This window comes from Haliotis asinina, chromosome 3 (assembly GCF_037392515.1).
Source record: "Haliotis asinina isolate JCU_RB_2024 chromosome 3, JCU_Hal_asi_v2, whole genome shotgun sequence".
NCBI lineage: Eukaryota > Metazoa > Mollusca > Gastropoda > Lepetellida > Haliotidae > Haliotis > Haliotis asinina.
The window spans coordinates 82,410,485-82,432,364 of NC_090282.1; the positions used below are offsets into that span (position 1 = coordinate 82,410,485).

Below are 21,880 nucleotides of genomic sequence, written 5' to 3' on the forward strand. Positions count from 1 at the left end.
AACAACGATGAGGAAATCCATACACATCCGACCCTCCGGGTTGACTGGCATAGGGTAAGACTGGCATCATGATTATAGAAAATACAACACGGAACCAAGATAGTTAAGCAGCTGTGATTGGTTCATTTGAAAGTGCCGGGGACTAACATTCAGACTGAACTCCTCAGCAACGTGACACCCCATATACATTTACCACTGAGGTACTCCCCTCTCCTGTAGCGCTGACGTGTACTTCTGCTGTGTAAATGCTACAATAAAGTATGAAAAACGACTCGTGTGTATACATATATGTGTCTGCCTAGCAGGCCACAAGCCATACTATATTGTCCCTTCGACCCAGTCCTTGCTGTAAGGCAAATGCTCTGATAAAGGTCTGGATATTCTTCAGTTTCACTCACTTGGGCCCCTTTTCAATTTAAATAAGGTCTTTTGGAGACAAGGCGGTAGTCTCTCACAGTGGTAACATGCGTGCAGCTGTTATAAACCAGAATCAGTATACAACGCGGCGTTTAAACCAACCCACTCACTCACTCAGTCATTGTAAAACCTTGGACATGAACAGTTATTCAATAATGACAGATTTTGATACCCATGGAAGGGACAGTAGACTCCACCTGTTATTATAGAAATATATTCAGCACGAGTTGGTAGCAACGTATTTCCAACCCAACGAATGCACGGCACATAGCAGCATGTCACGTCTGTTGCTACAATGCTGCATACAAATATAGGTGAAACTTCTCTACAGCGCGAAATCTCCGTTCGTGTAAGAGAAGAACAGGAAGGCCTCGCTTTTCCGAGTGTCCCCTGAGTGGAGCCAAAGCACACCTCCATACTGATATGCTGACGATCCAATAACTGCAAGAAAAGAGAGGTACGTCGACTTTCATTTTCTTCTCCGAACAACAATTCATATAAATCATTTTACTGTTTAGAAACATGGCTATCTGTGGACAGCACCGAAGGTTTACTGCTGCACACTAAGTATATAGAGGCCTTATCTGGCTATATGTTATTTGCGTAAAAAAACGCTAATTTGCGTTTCAAAATTTAAACTAACAGACTTACGTATTATATATACACAGTTTACGCTTACAAGTAACATGAACATAAACCTGGCATACTGGTCCCCAAACATCACATCTGATGCAAACGGTTTAGCCATTATCTCTCGCTTATTCCACTCCAGTTAACAGTAACAGTGTAAATCAGATGGAAACACAGATACACTGTGCCCTGATCATCTACATAAAATGTGAATTATGAATATATCTTTATTTGTATGTAATGTGTGTCACTTTTCTATTCTGCAATACTTATGGTCACCTGTCCGATTTCAGAAATATGGCTTTACTGTCACGTGATCGTACAAAGGTTCTACATGATGGCGTTCGTGCATGCATGTTATGACAGTAGGAGCAGCTCACGCGTTGTTATTAGTGTTCGCGACTCGGATATAAACGTTTAGTTTGATAGAGCCTCTTATATCAGCTTTTCTCCTTCACCGCTAACATTGGCATACTCGCTTATATGTCTATCTGCGCTCTGGTTTAAAGTACCATGCATGTCAGCACTAAGTTCAAACCCGAATGGATGAAAGATGAAGAAAAGATATTAAGAGTTCCTTGCATCTCTTATCCATTCATGTAAATGGAGCCTTGGGCGCCCAAGGGGACCTGTTTCGGCAGGTAATTGAGACTGACTACTTCTGGTGGTCCGTTTCACATCTTGTGTTAAGATTCCTCCTTGTTAGGTGTATCACGGAGTAAAGTGGTATATTCGTGCATTACCATAAGAAACAGTCTAAGTAAACTCAGTCTCAGTGTATTTCGTCACTCTCCACGGTGGAGTGTAACGAAAAGTACTGAGACTAAGTTTACTTACACTGCATAAGAAAGGAATAAAAATACTATCGCTAATATTTCAACCGGTCAGGCTTTCATTTGAAGATACATCCACATTTCTTCACGCTTGTTGCATGGACAGACTATAAACGAGGGTTCGAGTTGTTATCGTAAATGAAAGTGACAAGAAAACATACGATACCTGTGGTGAAAGTATTGTCCTTAGTACAGTTCCGCCTACGCCATGAGTTCATGAACCACAGTCAAAATAGTGATAAAGCCACGTGAGTATACCCTTACTTACCGGTGGCACCCGTCGTTAGCACATCATGGGTGTATTGGTATTCAAGCTTTCAATCACCGGCTTATCTGGTCCAGTGTATTCTATAGGTTCACGCCGCTGTAATATTGCTTGTAGCTATGTTAAGATGCTTTCGTTCGTGAATGACCGAACTGAATGTTGTGAAATAACTTTCTCTCACCTCCTTAAAGTCGAGCTTTCCCGTGTAGATCCGTGATAAAAGTCGTCTTCAATAGCACGTGCTTGTCAAGAGGCGATTAAGGATACCCGCAATGTCTTGTTTCATGTCAAAGTGTTACATTGATCGATGCTCGCTATGTTAACCATTGGCTATGTTAAGAGTGCCGCAGAGAAGCGTAAAACGTTTCAAAACCCCGTACAAATATATTCAGGAGGAAATTATCGATTCAGACATGTGCAATATACTTTCCTCATATTTCCCCAAATCCTTTTTATTTGCACAGATAAAAATTGATTATTGGATAATTTATCCGTAACCTCAAACACCAAGATGGCCGTCCTTCCCGCCTTCACGACACGTCTAGTACCGTCACACGATGACATCCAAGATCGTGTGTTCCACTTCCGGTACAGTTGTGCCAAGGACATGTATGAGCGGGTATCGTCTGCTACAACTCGGAGGAACACTGGATGGCGCAACCTGACTTATGGAGAACCCCAAATGTACCGTCATGAGGACCCAGATGCCATGTGCGCCTTTCTTGCACGTCAAGAGGACCAGGACACTTCTTCCATTGCATGGAAAATCGACCTGGAAGGTTAAAAATATATATAAGACTAACGTCATATTTCGTTCACTTGTCACAAACGGATACATGAACACTCGACATTTCGTCTCAAGACTTCACCGTTAGGATTTTGGATCACAACGGTTGTTTGGAATGTTGGAATCTCGTATATGTTGTAGAGTCCGACAGAATTAGGCATATTAGGCATCATGTGTAACTCTGTATACTGACTCTACAGACCATCGCTCATGTTGTACGAGTGAAAGTGTCTGTCCTCCGTTCAATCAGTTAGTTTTAACAATGTGCATTAACTGTAAACATCTACAACCCCAAAGGAGGTTTCTAGGATGAAACTAGAGTGGCGTCTTCAATGGTTGCAGTGCTTTCTAAAAATGGGCTCATTCTGCTTTAGCCTTGTTCAAGTGCACTATAAATTAATGTTGAAAGCTGATGATAAAAAAAATGTTATTTGTGTCACCAGATTCCACGTTTCCTTTCTTTCACTCATCTCATTGTCTTCAGGAACCGGTGTCCATGGCAAAAGTCTTGAACTTCGAGCTGTGAGTCACGCCACAGGTGACGCCAAAGTAACGTGGAAGGTCGTCTGCGGTGACAAGTCCCAGACATTAGACGGTATAGAGGGATTTCTCATTGGTTTCATGGTCATAATAAGTGTGTCAATTTAGTTAAGCTAATCCGAGTTGTCCATGGCTCTTTCATGACTTGTGGGCTACCTATTTGATTTCATATTTTCCAGCTGCTGACTTGCTCTCAACGTTCACCGTGGACGTCCAGGGGTACAGCAGTATCACAATCATTGCCGAAATACACGGGGGCACGTGGAATGACGCTCACCTGTTCAAGCAGTCATTTGTAGATACTGATACGTACCCCTTTGAAGCCAAACTGCTTATGGTGGGTGGAGTAAACTGCAGTTTAACATAATTTCAAATTCACCGACTTGTCGTTTAGATATGCATGCTGTTTGAGAGTGAGTGAGTGAGTGAGTGAGTGAGCGTGCTTCTTTCAGACGCTTCTGCAATATTGCAGCTATTCGCGGCCGGTATGCTGTAATACAGGAACATCCATGCATAGCAAAGACCTTCAACCCACCCCCAACCTCCTTAGAGCTACATCCACGATAATGTTGGTCAACAAACATGTCTCCGAATCAAAGGTGACGTTTAACAGACATCTGTAACACTCAATAAACGTGTTCCATTCTACATGAGTCTGCGTGGAAAGTACAGTTGGGAATACCTGTTGATTCCTGGAGATAGCAGTTGGCGGGTAGTAGAGTCACCTTTCTCTCTAGTTTCTGTTTTCGGTGTTCTAATTTGATTAAATATAAATGACTGTTCATACTACAAGGGCAGCAATTGCATAGATGATGCATCCAGCGTCTGGCCAGTATTGTGATTTTAGATGACACACACTGTGCTCTTTTTCACAAGAACCTTATCAAAACGTTTACTCTGTACAGTTTGGAAAGCCGTGTCTACGTATTGGGATGGATACCGGATTCGTCCACTTAAGTCTGTTTGGTCTGTAGGCCTACACCAGCGCTCGTGTTGCGTCAAAATAACGTCTACGATCTTTTCCTCGTGCACTCCACTGATATATTCAACTGCCGTAAAACGTACACTGCATTTTCCAGACCTAAGTGTGGTATTTTGTATGTACCTTCATGTTTTCCAGAACTTCCTCTGGCACATCAATATTCTGTCCCGCGTTTTCCACAATTCCGTAGGACACTCCTTGGTCTGCCCAGTGTTTTCCAGAACTGGCTTTGACCAGGGATAATCTACAACTCTGTATATAGTCTCCCTGCTTTGGCATTCTTTATTCTGGTCGGTGTTTCCAGAAAGCCTTATGACATTCTTTTTTCTACTTCGTGTTTTCCAGGACTCCGCCTACACAATGGTGTACCGTCTGACCACCCTCGAGAAAAAGATGCAACTCTTCCAGCTCCGTTACTTTTGTGACCAAGACACCTATCACCGGAAGTCGTCTGGTACGGACATAAAGGGTCTGCTGAATGGACTGTACCAGAGCGAGGGAGCACAGCGGGAGGTGGATGAGGGAATGGTGTTCTGGGCCCGAAAAGAAGATCGAAATGAGGCGGTATATAGGTGGAAGATTGATCTGACAGGCAGGTGAAACATTTCAGACCCACGATGACGCCCTGTATCAGTGGCTGAGTGACTTTCCTCGTCGTTTGGGTACTTTATTCACAAGGGACAAGAGAGCGATACCTGCGTCTTAATTGTCTTCTTGATGTCGGGATTGGAAGTATACTGAACTGCAAAAGAAACGCAACTGTCTTTCTTGTCAAGTTTTTAAATAGAAGACACACACATTAACGCTTATTTTCATGAGATTTCATTTTTTAAAACTTGCGTTTCTCTTGCTGTTCAGTATATTAACCTATCATTCAGTTTGGACTGTTGGGGATTCAATGTCTGAAGCACATTTTGTCTTTTTAACAGACGAATATAAACATGGGCTAGTTCAGAAAAGCAATGCATTTTCAATACATGTTTGTGAGCACATCTCTTCAGGATTTTAAAAGTGTCTCTCACATGTTGTGGGTGTTCATGCACGGCGAGTACCCGCAGCAACATTGCTGGAACATTGCTAAAGTAGAGTAAAACATACCCATGCACAGGGCACAATTTGGATGTTCAGGTGGTTTTGAGATTATAAAGCGAGCTGCTTGTTTGTCAGAGACTATATATTGATACAAACTGAACCAAATGAAATCTAGTCAATTCATTAATACATCTTTACTTGATTAACATGCATTTTATAGATTCGGGGATGTGTGTACAGAAGATGGCTCTCATGGCTAAATGCAAGAAATATGGAGATGCTCAAGTTGTTTGGAAAATCAATGCTGATGACAAATCTGTCACACACCAAGGTAGGAAATAGTGATTAACACAGAGGGAATGTTTGTGGTGAACACAGATCCCAAATTTATCTGATTTCATAGTTACTATTTCCGTTTTATTTCATAGAAATGCTGGACAATGTCATTATTGTCTACTGATCTAATTTATTTATTGCTCTGGCCTAGGTGAATATTTGTACAAGACCCGCTCCATCAACATGAAAAGAAGCCAGGTGATAGTCCTGGAAGCCACAGTCAGTGGGGGTTCTGGCACCACTTCCTGGAGGCAGGCCCAGCTGTTCCGCCAGAAGGTCGGGGCCAAGGAACGTGTGTTTGACTGTAAGCTCTACTTGTTGAAGGACAAGGAAGACGAGGAGGAATGAAAGCATAGCAGCGAAACCACTTGGAACATTGTTTTATTATCTATTTCCTGATGCTTTATACTTCTGTCACATGTGGACTCGCACACACAATGTTCCTTGGACTGTTGGGCAGCCATTTTTTAACCCTTCACAATTTGGCTACACATGACTTAGCTTATTGTGGAAAACTGTCTCCTTGGGTGCACTCACAAAGTTCCTATTTTCATGAGCTGCCCAGCTATGAATGAAAATGTTAACCTGGCAATGACTAAGTTTGCTTTTACTTTACTGTGTTTTAAGTAATATTCCTGTAATTTTCGCCATAAATAGGCTTCAGATGGTGTACCCATGTGAAAAAATGAATGTAGACCTTTGCGAGACAAACAGGCACTTTATACACTATCAGCTGAGCTATATATGCATAACATGTATGCCGTGGCTACACATCCTTCTTGCTCTTAGTTGAAAACTAGCTGCAATAAAGTCCTGAAAGTAGGCTTGTCTGAATGGTTTCTTCACTCAAGTGATAACCTTTGGGGGTCCAATTTGTGACCAATCTGTGTTACAATTTCCTTACATTTATTGATGCTATGTCATTGCACATGCTTGGGAGCTGAAAGCCAGTCATAGATGGGGATGTTGTAAGGAGACACGAGAAAATCCAAACTTCAGTTAGAAATTGTGGTTAAATTTTCTGTTAAGTCTAAAATTTTCTTTAATTTATGATTTGAATGTCAGGCCTTCTTTTCTTCCATTTGTTTATGTGACTTACTGGCAATGGGCACAATACTGCCCACTCAATAAAACCCTCCTCATGTGAATGGAGCAATGAACCAGATGTCCCTATATGATCACTCTCTGTAAACAACTACAGACAAGAACAAACAGCTCACAAAATGAAACCAAAGTCAAGATTTCAGGGATTCTGAGACTGAACACATTGCAGGATTCCCAGTTATTTCAAACACTGAAATAAAATGGCACTTTCATGGTTGACTTGTCATTTATTGCCATATCTACAAAAGTGGTGATATTTACAATGTATTGTATGTACAGCTGTGATGTGATGTGATCATGGCCGCCCGAACTTCTCCTCCAGCATCTTGGCCCAGGCAGTCAAGCCCCTCTCAGACCCTGCTGGCTGTGGAAGAAACACGATTTTGGTCAGTCTTGGGGGCAGGCACCACACCTTCCTTACTATTTATATGAATATTCAAATTCACAACATGGGTGCCATGCCCCCACCTTGACAATACGCTAGGTGAAACTCTCATTCTTTACAGCAGTGTTGTAGTACAGAGGTCAACATGAGACTACAGGTGTAAGAGGCTTCTAGCAAAGTTCTGCAAAAACGGCAGCCATTGAGATCGTTATTAATGTATATTAGTGAAAATGATATCCTGTTGTATCTTATGGATGCAGCATGTTTAAAGGACCCAGTTCTAAGTTTTTAAACTACAAAAAGAAAATTGACATGATACTGAGAACTGAGGATTTCTTAATTCATTCACCTGCAAGTCTTTTAGGTCTGTACCCGAATGTCCCTTGATGTCAGTCAGAGTTACCTCCCCTGACAGGGGATACCCCGATGGTATGATGAGTGTACAGACAATGCTCCCTCCGCGCCCGACCATCACTCGCAAAATATTATCCTCTTGTATCCAGTCAATAGCATACCTGCAGATGGAAACAAATACTGAGTAGCTGCCTCACAGACTAATGCCAGTACCAACTGAATCTTAACAAGGGATCAAAACAAGACTTGCACAAAGGAAACAGGCTTTCTATTTCATGTAAAGTGGATTGATAATGAGGGTAAATCAATAAAATCAATGCCGACCAGCCTGTCGCATGCACATCCCACATTTCTCCTATTAGACACCTGTCTAGTATATAGTACAGGCCCAGCATCTATTCTCTTAATGTTGAAATAAATTACTAATACTCTACAGTTATGCAAAGGAAACTGTCATTGTTAATCACCATCATATCTACAGTACTTGAATCCTGGCTTCTACTTTCTATGACAGAGCTTACAAGTCGAGGCTGTTGTCTAACAGAGGAAATATCACACGTTTGGAGTAAAGTGTCATTAGGTAACATGAGCCTATTCTTGCTTAGGGGGCAGCTAGTGGTCATGGCGTCACATTACTGGTGTCCCCTGCTGTGATGCTGCTGGAATATTGCTAAAATCAGTGTAAAACTCCCTCACTCACTGTTCTTTTTTGGAATCATACAGAAATGTTTATGATCCAGTTGTATCACCTGTGTCGTAGTTGGGACACCTCTGTCAGTAATGGTTGGTGGGACAGCCATCGTGACTTGAGCTTTGTGACAAGTGCTGGCACATCATTATGGGCAACAGCCTCATGTAGCAGCTCCGACACATCAATCGAGTCAACATTCACCTGCAACATGGCATTCATTAGTGTTACACCTTGACGTCCAGGAGCATGTCCTTAATTACACTACCGTACTGAACACAATTTAAACACTGGCAGAATATGGTCCCATGCATAGTGCATGGATTATAAGTGAGGTAAAGTTATGTTTGTCACAGCGAGATGTGGGATAAGACCCTGATTTGCAGTTTGACAACTGATAGTTACAAGAGTTTTCATCCTACACCCTTTTTCCCACACCAAAGCAAACGTGTTCCCTCTTTGGGCAAAGTACCTTGTACTACGTCATGTGTTCCCTCTTTGGGCAAAGTACCTTGTACTACGTTATGTGCTCCCTCTTTGGGCAAGGTACTTTGTACTACGTTATGTGTTCCCTCTTTGGGCAAGGTACTTTGTACTACGTCATGTGTTCCCTCTTTGGGCAAAGTACCTTGTACTACGTTATGTGCTCCCTCTTTGGGCAAGGTACTTTGTACTACGTCATGTGTTCCCTCTTTGGGCAAAGTACTTTGTACTACGTTATGTGTTCCCTCTTTGGGCAAAGTACTTTGTACTACGTTATGTGTTCCCTCTTTGGGCAAAGTACTTTGTACTACGTTATGTGTTCCCTCTTTGGGCAAAGTACCTTGTACTACGTTATGTGCTCCCTCTTTGGGCAAGGTACTTTGTACTACGTCATGTGTTCCCTCTTTGGGCAAGGTACTTTGTACTACGTTATGTGCTCCCTCTTTGGGCAAGGTACTTTGTACTACGTTATGTGCTCCCTCTTTGGGCAAGGTACTTTGTACTACGTTATGTGCTCCCTCTTTGGGCAAGGTACTTTGTACTACGTCATGTGTTCCCTCTTTGGGCAAGGTACTTTGTACTACGTTATGTGCTCCCTCTTTGGGCAAGGTACTTTGTACTACATCATGTGTTCCCTCTTTGGGCAAAGTACCTTGTACTACGTTATGTGCTCCCTCTTTGGGCAAGGTACTTTGTACTACGTCATGTGTTCCCTCTTTGGGCAAGGTACTTTGTACTACGTTATGTGCTCCCTCTTTGGGCAAGGTACTTTGTACTACGTTATGTGCTCCCTCTTTGGGCAAGGTACTTTGTACTACATCGTGTGTTCCCTCTTTGGGCAAAGTACTTTGTACTACGTTATGTGCTCCCTCTTTTGCAAAGTACTTTGTACTACGTTATGTGCTCCCTCTTTGGGCAAAGTACTTTGTACTACGTTATGTGCTCCCTCTTTGGGCAAGGTACTTTGTACTATGTCTTTGTCCATCCAGCAATGAATGGATACCATGTTGAATGAAATGGTAATGTCACTGTAACCCCACCAGGGAACTAGAGTTGTCTATGTAAGTCTAACAGAACATGATCTGGCCCCTACCTCTGCAGACTTCAGCACTAGGTCGCCCATGTTGTTTTCTGAGTACTCTAGGGACAGAGCCAGCTGCACACCATCAGCCCCTGCTCGCGGAAACTCCACCCGCACACCACACCAGCTCAGGGGGATCACCGTCAGCCCACTTACTGACTCCATCTTGCCCACAAGCTCCTCCAGACTGCAACACACAGTGACAGTAGGCCTGGGTGTCCCATTTTAAATGTCACACACAAGGACCAATGGATGAAGTAATATCATGGCATGATAACTTATGTTCAGCAAGTTCATACTAAGCAAACTCCCAGGGATGTATATTCAATTTCTGCACCATAGTGAAAAGTGGTGATATTGAATCTCACAGCCTGACTTAACTCTAAATATATCAAACGCATTGCTTCAATCATAACATTTCTCACTTGATCTGAATACTGTTGCATTATGTCTTTCTTATTAATCTTTGTCACATTCTACTGACTGTTTAACAAGCTGTGACATGACATTTTTCTTCCTCTTCTGCTCTTCAGTGATTTGCTTCAGCCTGTTTGTGTTCAGTGAGACCGTCTGCTCCATTGCCTTGATGGTTGGCTGCATCAGCCGCAGTTCAGAGGTCACTTGATCTATTGCTTCATCACACTTCAAGATAGCAGACTCCACAGCCTCGATCTTTTTTGACTGGTTAGAATCAAGGAAAACATTTCAGATGTTTTTGCAAGATACTGATAACAAAGTTCATTTAAGTTTAATCTTGTTATGTTATGGTTTGTAAAATGCATAAAAACATGAGTGAGTGAGCTGAGGAACGTTGGATACTTTATGCAACTTCTTTATCAGACAGCTGTGACACCTGTGCCCTCAGTAGCATATGATCATGAGAACAGAAGTTCCTATACCAGATTGTTGATCATTCTTAGTACCATACGATCATGATAACGGGAGTAACAAAACCAGACTGTTCATAATTCTTAGTGCCATATGATCATGATAGCGGGAGTAACAAAACCAGACTGTTCATCATTCTTAGTGCCATACGATCATGATAACGGGAGTAACAAAACCAGACTGTTCATCATTCTTAGTGTCATATGATCATGATAACGGAAGTACCCATACCAGACTGTTCATTTCTCCCAGTGCCCCCTGATCATGATAACTGAAGTACCCATACCAGATTGTTGATCATTTCTGGACCAGTGCTACCCTCCTGTGTCTCTGAAGCCAGCTGTGTCGTGGAACTCTTGGTCCGCCGCTGTTCCAGCTTCACTTTCTATTAACAGCATTACATGAATGGCAAGAAAAGGGATACAATGTTGACATTCATCAATTCTTTGGAACTTGAGATTTGTTCACCACTCTTTAACAATTCTACTGATAGTAGACTTCTCGTAACAGATCATAAATTAACTTAGTCTCCATGCAGAGAGAACAAGTAAAACGAAAGCATGTGCCATACTCCATGTGGTGCTGAATGGGTAAAACTATCTCTGAAGAACAGAGATGTCTTGTGATTAGGGTGATTATGTCAATAAATTGAAGCACTGACAGACAGATTGCAATATAGGAGTTGTAAGTTTGTCTGTCATACCTTCTCTTCGAGCTCTTGCTTCCTCTCCTCTAACAACTGTTGTTTCTGAGTCAACAAGCAGAATCCTACAAGAGAGAGACAGTGGTTGATCAATGTTCTGAGCAATTGATGGTGCTAGTAAGTGTGGTCTCATGTCACTTTTGTAGGCTTCACCTGACCTAATCAGTGTATTTGTATGTGAACACTTGGCATACATGAGATATATGTATTTTCAAGCCTTGGACAAAATGCCCTTGACTCATGCTTTAGACATGTGGGCTAGAACATTTCAGTTGCATTGGTACTGATAACATATGCAGAAATGATCTAAAAATCCTGAAATTCTACAGATGCTTCACAAACTTTAAACTACAGCCAAGCTGATTGAACTTATGAGTTTCCACTCCTGTGTTTACAGAAGGAACCATAGAAACTTCCTGGATAAACATCACCACTATGTAATTGGAGACTACATTTCAGTGACATGCAGCTTGTGGAGTAGGGACTTGATGACAATATAACCATAAGTGATGACACATATATGGTGTCAGTTACCTTCCTCGGCAGACTCGCACAGAGATTGAATGGCTGTCTTGACATCTTTTATTTCTCTCTTCACTTCCTGAAGCTCTGATGATGCTTCCTCTAACTCGGCATCTGTAATGTGAGTGAGTGTGTGAGTGAGTTAGAGAGGAAGTGTATAGTTTTGCACGGCTTTTAGCAATATTGCATGAATATCATAGTGGGGACACCAGTAATGTGCTTCACACATTGTACCCATGTGGGGAACTGTGACCAGAGAACGCCTTAACCACAACATGGCATATCAAGAGAAGAATTATGAGAGAATATGATGATTAGGGAGAACTTCTATCAAACACTAGTCAGAGACTATAGATCACAACTGTGACACATCACACAACATTACCTGCTTGCTCTGTGGTCAGCCATTTGCTGGGGTCCATGTAAAGGCTCTTGAGGAACTGCTTCTTAGCATTCACAAAGAAGTAATTTGTTTTCACAAACATCTTGCGCTGTCAGACAGAAGAAACAGCATTGCGTTAATACAAGTGATGAACATGGTATGGATGTATTTAAAATCAAGAGTTTGACAAGGTATTTGATGTTAAAGATGATGATGAAATACACATGTGATGTGTGCCTCTGACCATATTTAGTCTGTTTACATGTTTTCAGTATTTTGCGCATATTGTAGTTTGATTACAGCTACCTTGATCAGAGTGTGGGTAATATGATATGTTTACAAAATCACTCTCTGACTAATATACATCAGCATTTATTTCAATGATTTTTACCACAATACTTGCATTGTAGTATCCTCTTACTTAGTCTTAGGATCATAGCATAAATAAAAGGAAAATATAGTTTTGATCACATAAGCCTATTGATAACACAGCTACACAAAATATGGCATTTAGTGTAACAGAGGTATTAGCTATTAGTAACATGATTGACTGATTGTTGTTTAACGCAGCACTCCGCAATATTCCAGCTATGTGGCTGCGGTCTGTAAATAATCGAGTCTGGACAATCCAGTGATCAGCAGCCTCAACTCCGATCTATGCAATGAGAATACAATGACAAGCATGACAACCCAATCTCATCAGTTGTGTCTGATAACAAACATGGGTAGTTACAGAACAATTCTAACCCGAAGTTTCATGAACAATACATACCTGCTGTACCAACTCCATCTGTGCATAAAGACTGGAATCAAAGTTTTCCTTTATCTTCATTATTTCCAAAACTTCAGACTCCATCTTATCTTGATAAATACCTGACAAAAGCAGGAAAATAATTAATATTGCCCATCAATATCCTTGTCAATAGTTATAAGACACAGCACTTCACTGACTGACAACATGATTTTTCTACTGTACATTTGACCCAGTGATGCTCGTCATGGTAATCATGTAGACAGTTGTTAACCAAACAGTAGATCAGTGTTGCATGATACTGGACAGGTTCCTGTTTTGCATCTGGTAGATTGACCTATTCTAGAATATTCATATGCCATTTTATTCATAACATTTGTTCATAAATCCATAGAAACAAGAGGTTATGAAATTACTTTCACTGATTGATGGTGATTATTTCATCCCAAAATGCTATTGAAGTGTTATCGTAAGGTGGAAATATTCTACGTAAAATGATGGGGATACGGGAGTAACTCTTTCTGTAGTTTTGGCTCTTGATTCGGGTAGAGATGGGGTACGGGAAGAACTCTTACCACAACAACTAATTTCAAAACAAAAAAAAACCCCAAAAAAACAAAAAGAAAAAACTGGCATCAAGATATATTCCGTAAATATAGCCTTAGCACTATCAGTTTATCACTTTTCCTGTTTATGCAGAGCTGAGCCCCGTCAGTGACAGGATTTATCACCTTGATGCCTGTTTTTCGTTACAAGCCAGTGTTTCAGTCAAATCAAAACAACCGATTATGTTAAAACGGATCACTAATTTAAAACACTCTTCCATTTCTTTGTGTCATTTGGTAGATTGAGAACAAATTATTACAGCAGCAAGTCACTCCGTTTCTGATAAATGTTCTCACTACGGACTGCAAAGATTTTGAAGTTTGGATATGGCGCTCATCTGAATCACTTCCGGTGTTCCTCGAGTTGAATGTCGATAAAAATTGTTAAATAAAGGTTCAGAAAATAAAGACAAAATGTACATAGGCAATACACCGTAAGATGGATAGTAATTAGTTGTTTAGTTTCACAGCAACATATTATATCTTATTAGGCTGAAATAAAAAAAACACATCATATGTATATTTATGGTTTAGTACTATAACAACTTCCTGTACAATGGCGGCTTCCATGAAAACTGATAAACAACAAATGTTGCAACGTCTGTGTTTCGTATACGGTTGATGACATTTAACAAAACTTATCATGACAACAAGCGACGATCTGAGTGATTCCGATTCTTCTCTGTCAAAAGATAGGTCTTCTTCTAGTCATAAAAAGAAACGTAAACATAGAAAACTCAAAAAGTCAAAACATAAACACCACGAATGTCACAAATCCAGGGTAAGGGAGCGTAGTCCGGAGTACCAACATCATCATGTATCTCATTCAAAGCATGAATATTCAGATTACAATAAGAGGCATCACGACATCAGCAGACACAGAGATGGGGCTGGCAACACTAGCAGTGTACATAGTGCGAGAGATGCCAACGATAGCCGTAGACATAAGCATCAGGAAAAGCCGTCAAAACGTAGGCTAAGCGCTATGGAACATGACCAGGCACGGGACATTTCTCCCAACAAATTCACTGATGTAAAAGAAGACTATGAAACAAAGTTTAAGGACAAAAAGCGTCAAGGAGAAAAGGCTTCGTTCGATTCAGATTCCGAAGAGGAACACCTGGACTTGGACTTTGATTTCACTCAGCATAAGCCATCGTTGAACAGAATATTTTTCAGAGATCAGGACTTCATAAGGAGGTAAATACTGAATTTACTGTGAAACATCCTAACTGTCCTTAATATAAGTTTGCAGCACATTTCAAGGTTTTATTGCTTATTTGTTTAACATGGCATAACTGATATTCATGTATATGACAGCAGCCTGTAAATACCCGATTTTGCACAAGACCTTTGTTACTTATATTAAATGAAGTCAACATGTTTGTTTATTTGTCTGTTTGAGGAACAGGTGAACTGAACACATGCTCTAAAGTCTGTGTTTGCTAAGACATTCTCTATATTCAAGTTGTTTTATAGCCTGAACATAGACTTATCCTGTGTTAAGAATATTCAAGTAGAACATTAAATTACAAAATGACATTGCAGAAATTGTGCACATTAGTTTTGAAATTTGATGAAAGAATCCAAATTATTCTCAATATTCTTGTGAACCTATTTGTAGTAAAAGTATGTGCTTATTTCATGTTGTGTTGCAACTTCATGCCACAAGCCCTCATGTTATATCAAGGATTAAAGATTTTTTTTAAAAATATACAATTTTGAGATGACCCCTAGCTTGAAACGCTTCACAGTACTATCTAGACAAAGCCGGACACTTTGGTGTACTCCACCCGCCTGCTTTGCCGATCACTATGCTACCATCACATGCAATCGATTATAACTTCATCAAAATGTGTTTTCATTCGGCTTGTAGAAATAACAATAAAGAACTGGTAGGTGTCATGAGTGGTGATCGATAGGACAATCACCCATGATTATGTTTAGATGAAGTTTTAATCGATTGTGTGCAATGGTAGCATAGCGATCGGCAAAGCAGGCAGGTGGGGTACACCGACCCAGATAGCATTCTTAGTTGGCCCAAACTGGGGAAGCGTCTGGCCTTGTCTATATATATATTGTACTATGAAGTGTAAGAAGTCGGGGGTCATCTCAAAATTTTTATATTTTTAAAATAAATCAATTTTCTCTTTGCATGTCATTTCATGGACTGTGCTTTTTGACGTAACTGGTATGGAAGCAAGGCATGATTGTGATGGAAAAGGTTATGACCCTCTTGTGGCATCTTTCCTCTCATCCCTTTTGTTTGATTTCAGAGGAACCAAACAGTATGATGACTTTTGGGCATTCCTAGTTAAATATCAAGAGTTTCAACGGAAGAAAGCAGCCAAAAAACAGAGTATGTATCAATATCATGATTTAGAAAGAAGTGTTTAGATTGGTTGAGAAAGCATGTTAAAGGTCATGGAATCATCCAGTGGATTACACATGTTTAGATTGTTAGCTTGGTCATGTGGACAATTCTCTGACCTAGATGAGAGGGTCTGGAGTTCAAATCCCAGCACAGGTCTCTGGAAGTTTATGGCAGCTATAGTTACATGCCTCAGGGAAAAAGAAAAACACAAAATGCCAGATGAGACTCCATTCCTAAGAGTGATCAGAGGACAACAGAAGACTTTATTCATTGCTAAAGAATGGATGTGGAAGTAAGTATCGAATGTGACGTACTTACTGGTAACCACAATACTGGTAACCATTTTGTAAGCCTTAAGCATATGTGTTTTGTACTTATTTAAGAATCTTGGTGTAGTAAGGGTTTCAATTTCAGGTACAAGTAAACCATCTTCGAGACTGGAAGATGAGGGGAGACTCGGTCTTCCACAAACATATGACAACCGTTATCGCATCAATTTGTCACTGGTGAGCAAGGACATGGAACTGTTCCTCAAGAAGGGGAGACTTGTTGGTGAGTATCAGTGGAAGCTGTACAGAGCTTGACAAACTTCCTGGTCCATTGTACAAATAGTGGCATTAATTTGTGCAGTTATTGAATCAAATGGGATAGACTTGACTTGTAAAAGTCACTTTTCTGTTTTCCTTAAAACTGAATAAAGGCTAAAGGTTGGGTGTAATTCTCTGCTTGTTTGTATCACATCCTGAAATAGAGGTTTCTGGTTCATATGTTTACTTGTCACTGAAATGTATAGTGTCTCAATCAAAAGTCAAATGTCATATATATGAAATGTGATCTTACATCACCAAGGTTAAACCAATAACTTAAACTCTGTGAACACCTCTTATGGTGGTACCATTTATGGATGAAAGGAATGGCCTGACCCATTTGATAATAAACATTAGGGTTGAGGGATGTGTAGTGAAACGTAGAAATCAAGGCATGGTGTAACAATCACTGATTTCTAGTCCATGTGTGTGTATACTATGCTTCCTTGATGCCAGACTACGATGTGGGGCGAGACCTAACTCGAGAGAGAGTGACCAAGTTCAAGGGCATCCTGCTTCACTATCTCGACTTCCAACAGAAACAGAAGGTGGGGCAAGACGGAAAATGCGTACATTGGCTAGCATATATTTGTGTGGCATGTTTGTTTTGTTAAAATGTCTCTGAATGTACTTTTAGATGTGCCATGTTTTCTGCTGCATTATCTATTAATCTAAAGGACCGTTCATAATTTATGGCTAGGGATGGTGGGGATGATTGTAAGGAAGGGTCAGCCATTTTGTTCAGGGGAGTTAGGGGGTCATCAGTGTTCTATCGGCCAATAGCCGGTTTCATTGGGCTACTCACATGTACTTTTCAAACATTATGCCGTAAAATGTTTCTGTTCCAATCAACACCTTCAGAAAAGGGCTCAAAGACCTTTTCCTTTACATGTTCAATGATGTGTTTATCTTCTGAAGAGCCTTAGAGTGACCTAGAAGTAGTTCAAATAGGACACTATAGAAATGTGGCATATTATCATTAATATCAGGTGAATGCCAGGGAAATGTCACTCAGGTATTATGTGACTGAGTCCATTATTCTCCATTGGTGTGGATTGTTGCTTTCAGTGACTGATTTCCTGGTTCTGAGTTGTTTGTATGCAATCTGTCATGAATGTCAAATAATATTGTTTCTTAGGTGATTAACAAACACACACTTCCCTACTGTATTTTGTCAGTTTTCCAAGTTGAAGAAGATCCGTACAGACCAGGAGAATTTGCCCATTTTCCAGTACAAGACCATGATCTGTGGTATGGTGAAGCGCCACCAAGTGGTTGTTGTTGCCGGGGATACAGGATGTGGCAAGTCCACACAGGTTTGTAACATGGAGATAAGAACATGCAGATCAAAGCAAGGTTTGCAAGGGTACGTCTAAACATACATGAATTTGGTGAGGGTCAGTGGTTGTGTGCATGAACATACTTAAGTCTTGAGTCGGTCATAAATATCATTAACATCAATCTAGTATTTCTTATATTTTGGTCCATTAAACTAAATCTCCTATGAACTGAAACAAGGAGACAATGTTTCAAGCACCTGCTCATTTTCTACTGAGACACCAATGGAAGTATCCTTCAACTCTATCTTAGTATGGATGAGAGCTGTTATACTGACGACCTACAAAGCAGCATGACTGCGAGCTTCCAATCCATATAAAGTGAGAGCCTTGTCGTTGACATTTGCTCTACATGGAAACTGCTAGCTAACAACTATAATGGATGGCTGCTTTTGGAAATCAAATATGGTGTTTACCAACCACTGTCTACAGGACGTTGCCACAGAAGATGTCACTAACTAAATGGCCCACCAATTTGGGCCATTTGTTGTCACACAACAACTAATGGTTTTCTGACAGAATGGATGCTACATCGATAGGCATTTCGACTCATCAGTCAGACATTCGGATCTCTGCAAACAGACCTATTTGCCACAAGGCTTAACAAGCAGATACCAACATTCATGTCTCCAGTGCCTCATCTGTTAGCGTGGGCAGCAGACGCTCACAGCATCATGTGGGAAGGGCTGAACGCTTACACGTTCCCCCCTATAGTACTACTACCGAAAGTCATCTGAAACATAAAACAGGTGATGCTGATACAACTGATTTTGGTCGCACCTTATTGGCCAGTGAGAGATTCTTAGATTCATAAACACAACAACCTAGAGCTCATGGACAGATTTACTATGCAGCTTCTGGCAACTGGGCACTTGCAGTTGTGAATCATTTCCAAAGGGCTTACAGCACAACACATCGGCCATCTGCCCTTGATGTTTTCCTGGGTGCTGCAGAGTGAGGTTTGTCCTGTACTCGACCACTGGCCTGAAACCTGTCCCTCAGTCTGTGAGTGACAGAAGGAAACACCTGAAGACGATGAGCAGCACTGCTTCTGTCATGGGTGCTTAACGGTCTGCACTGTGACATGGTGAAAAATTTGTGAGGCTTCCACATTGTTTGTAGCTTCTTATAAAGGAAACGATGCCTCAAGCTATATGGGAAGTCTGTCTTCCATATGCACTAGACTGTTGTGTTTTAGCATTTGAATCAAGCATGGCACTGGTGTTGTTGTTTCTGTTTTTGACAATGTTTCATTTCACTCAAAGTCAATGAATATTGAATCAGTTGTTTCACAGCATGTTCTAACATGTCATTTAAAGAGTCCAATAAGCACACAGCAAGTTGCATTTACCATAGAATATATATGTCCTCACCATGTTTAAGTTTATACATGGCTATCAAAATTTAGAGTGTTCCCATACTTTCTGTTTGTAGTATATTTTGCATGTGCAAACTTAAGACTTGTGGTAGCTTGGTGGGTTGTATCTTGATTATTTGCCAAGTAATTGCACATGGAATTTGTTTCAGCTGAATGAATCTGATGTTACAAAATGTGCATATCATTGAGTACTATTGCGTGACGGTGGCCATGAGCTGTTTCTGATGATGGATTCTTGCTGAAAGCTGCACAAAGCCTTACTCCCTGTAGCACCAGTACTGAACCATTCATCTAGATCTGTGTGGTCAACTTTACACTGTTTTGTCTTTTTCCTGACATCTGATACGTCTGATACATGAATCTGATACATCTGATACATGAGTCTGATACATCTGATGCACATGTCTGATACATCTGATAACCTGATACGAGTCTGATGCATGAGTCTGATGCATGTGATGCATGATTCTGATACATCTGAAACATGAGTCTGATACACGTGTCTGATACATCTGATACATGAGTCTGATACATCTGATGCATGAGTCTGATACACGAGGTTGATACACGAGGTTGATACATGAGTCGGGTTCATAAGCCTGATACTTATGACACATGAATCTGGTAATTGAATCTGATACATGATACACAAGTCTGGTGCATGAGTTTGATACATGGGTCTGATACATCAGCCTGATACAAACGATACATGAGTCTGATACATGTGATACATAGGTCTGATACATGAACCTGATAATATGATACATGAGCCTGATGCATCTGATACATGAGTCTGATACAAGAGTCTGGTACATCTGATACATGAGTCTAATACATCTGATAGATACGTCTGATACAAGAGTCTGGTACATCTGATACATGAGTCTAATACATCTGATAGATACGTCTGATACATGAGAATCCTCACAGACATTTGCCTTGATAAGGACTTTTTTCATATACTCAACCATACCTGTCCTTGTAAAACAAGGTTTCATGAGTTTGGGAAATATCTCAGACATGAAGCACTTGTGACCTTTACACATCGAGTTGACATGCCACAATGTCAGAAATGTTGGTAAATGCAGCAGTAATACTCATGTCACTGTTATCTCAGGTACCTCAGTATCTTATGGAGGCAGGGTTTGAGAACATCGCCTGTACACAGCCAAGGAGAATTGCCTGTATCTCTCTATCCAAGCGAGTCAGCTATGAGACCCTCAATGAGTATGGCTCAGCCGTAGCCTTCCAGGTAACACTGACAGCCAAGAAACCACAACAGTCATACATTCCCAGCTGTCCTCCAATAAAATCCCAGTAGCAATACTCCAAAACTGGTATTCCAGTACTACTGATTTAGTATTTGGGGTTCTCTTGCAAGACAATCTCAATAGTGAACAGTGCTCCTGTAGTCAGCCTTAACTTCAACAGACTGCATTTCACAATATTAAAGAATTTCAGCATCTGCAAATCACAATGTAATACATGTACCAGATAGATCACAATCAAGATGACCTACATGTCATTTGTCGCAACTGTTTAGACTCATATGTCAAAACTACTATGGGTGATTGCTAAAGCTTTTTATTTCAAGCTATGGAAGTTACACAGATTGACCAACTGACGTATTAGTGTGATGGTATCAGATTATTAACAACAGTAATACAAGGTTAACTTATTGTGATGAAATATCGTGATTGTTAGAGATTTTCTAGATCTGTTTCAAAGAAATCTGCTGAGACTATGTTATTACCTGTAAGTTCATGCAAGTTGTTTAACTCCAGGTACGCTTTGAGAAAAGCAAAACAAGAGCTACCAAAATCCTCTTCCTGACAGAAGGTAAGGCGATATCAGATCTTTTTGTCTTTTTGGGGAACAAATACAATTGTGAAGTTGATTTCCTACACAATCTTGCAGCTTGTGTAGAAGTAGGATAAACAGTAATCACAGACTACAAGGTCCATATAGTGTTGAAGGCAACTTTCCCCAACAGATCTCCAGATAAGCTGCATATCTGCATGTAATACATTATAAAAAAGTTGAAATTTGCAAGTGAAATAAATGCCAGTGTATGAAAACACACTAAATATTTATGTTTTTGCTATGTCCATATAACAATGCATACCTGGTATTTACCCAGTACATAAAAATCATGGTGTGTATCCTATCAATTCAAGCCAATAGAAACAAACTTTTTCCATCTCCAAGTACAGGCCCCACTAAGTAATGGAAGGAATTACGGCAAATTTGAAGGAATTGCATCTCAAATGTAACAAACGCAGCTCACTCACTAAACATTTGCAGCGGTATTGGTAGTTTAGCAGTAATAACATAAACACAATGCCCCTTTCGGAAACAATGTTGGTATTACTTGGGGGGTCTGAAGTATAGGCGATTAAAAGAATCATTTTAAATGGCAAATAAGATGTGCAACAC

At 40.5% G+C, this 21,880-nt stretch overlaps 3 protein-coding genes across 4 annotated transcripts in view; 2 read left to right on the plus strand and 1 right to left on the minus strand.

Annotated features, from left to right (window-relative positions):
* Positions 1–754: 754 nt before the first annotated feature.
* Positions 755–7,138, plus strand: LOC137278599 (uncharacterized). Its single transcript, XM_067811063.1, has 7 exons — positions 755–874; positions 2,610–2,924; positions 3,417–3,527; positions 3,652–3,809; positions 4,800–5,046; positions 5,707–5,817; positions 5,974–7,138. Exons 2-7 carry the CDS (start codon positions 2,657–2,659, stop codon positions 6,168–6,170), a joined length of 1,092 nt encoding a protein of 363 aa, XP_067667164.1. The 5' UTR covers positions 755–874; positions 2,610–2,656; the 3' UTR covers positions 6,171–7,138.
* Positions 7,130–14,145, minus strand: LOC137278598 (uncharacterized protein PF3D7_1120000-like). 2 transcript variants are annotated; one of them, XM_067811061.1, is made up of 11 exons: positions 14,029–14,145; positions 13,185–13,285; positions 12,416–12,521; positions 12,043–12,144; positions 11,509–11,573; positions 11,092–11,190; positions 10,402–10,598; positions 9,930–10,104; positions 8,415–8,557; positions 7,661–7,826; positions 7,130–7,290 (listed from the first exon to the last, which is right to left on the minus strand). In XM_067811061.1, the coding sequence occupies exons 2-11, from the start codon at positions 13,266–13,268 to the stop codon at positions 7,222–7,224; spliced, it is 1,206 nt and encodes a 401-aa protein (XP_067667162.1). In that variant the 5' UTR covers positions 13,269–13,285; positions 14,029–14,145; the 3' UTR covers positions 7,130–7,221. The 2 variants fall into 2 exon arrangements, with proteins under 2 accessions (XP_067667162.1, XP_067667163.1); XM_067811062.1 differs by having other exon boundaries at positions 14,066–14,121.
* Positions 14,146–14,306: 161 nt separating this feature from the next.
* LOC137278602 (probable ATP-dependent RNA helicase DHX34) overlaps positions 14,307–21,880 on the plus strand; it is a 49,732-nt gene continuing 42,158 nt past the window's right edge. The window contains exons 1-7 of the mRNA XM_067811066.1: positions 14,307–14,968; positions 16,045–16,127; positions 16,557–16,694; positions 17,186–17,277; positions 17,908–18,045; positions 20,562–20,696; positions 21,229–21,283. Of these exons, the coding sequence (XP_067667167.1) occupies positions 14,412–14,968; positions 16,045–16,127; positions 16,557–16,694; positions 17,186–17,277; positions 17,908–18,045; positions 20,562–20,696; positions 21,229–21,283 (1,198 nt within the window). The 5' untranslated portion in view covers positions 14,307–14,411. The remainder of the gene's footprint in view (positions 14,969–16,044; positions 16,128–16,556; positions 16,695–17,185; positions 17,278–17,907; positions 18,046–20,561; positions 20,697–21,228; positions 21,284–21,880) is intronic.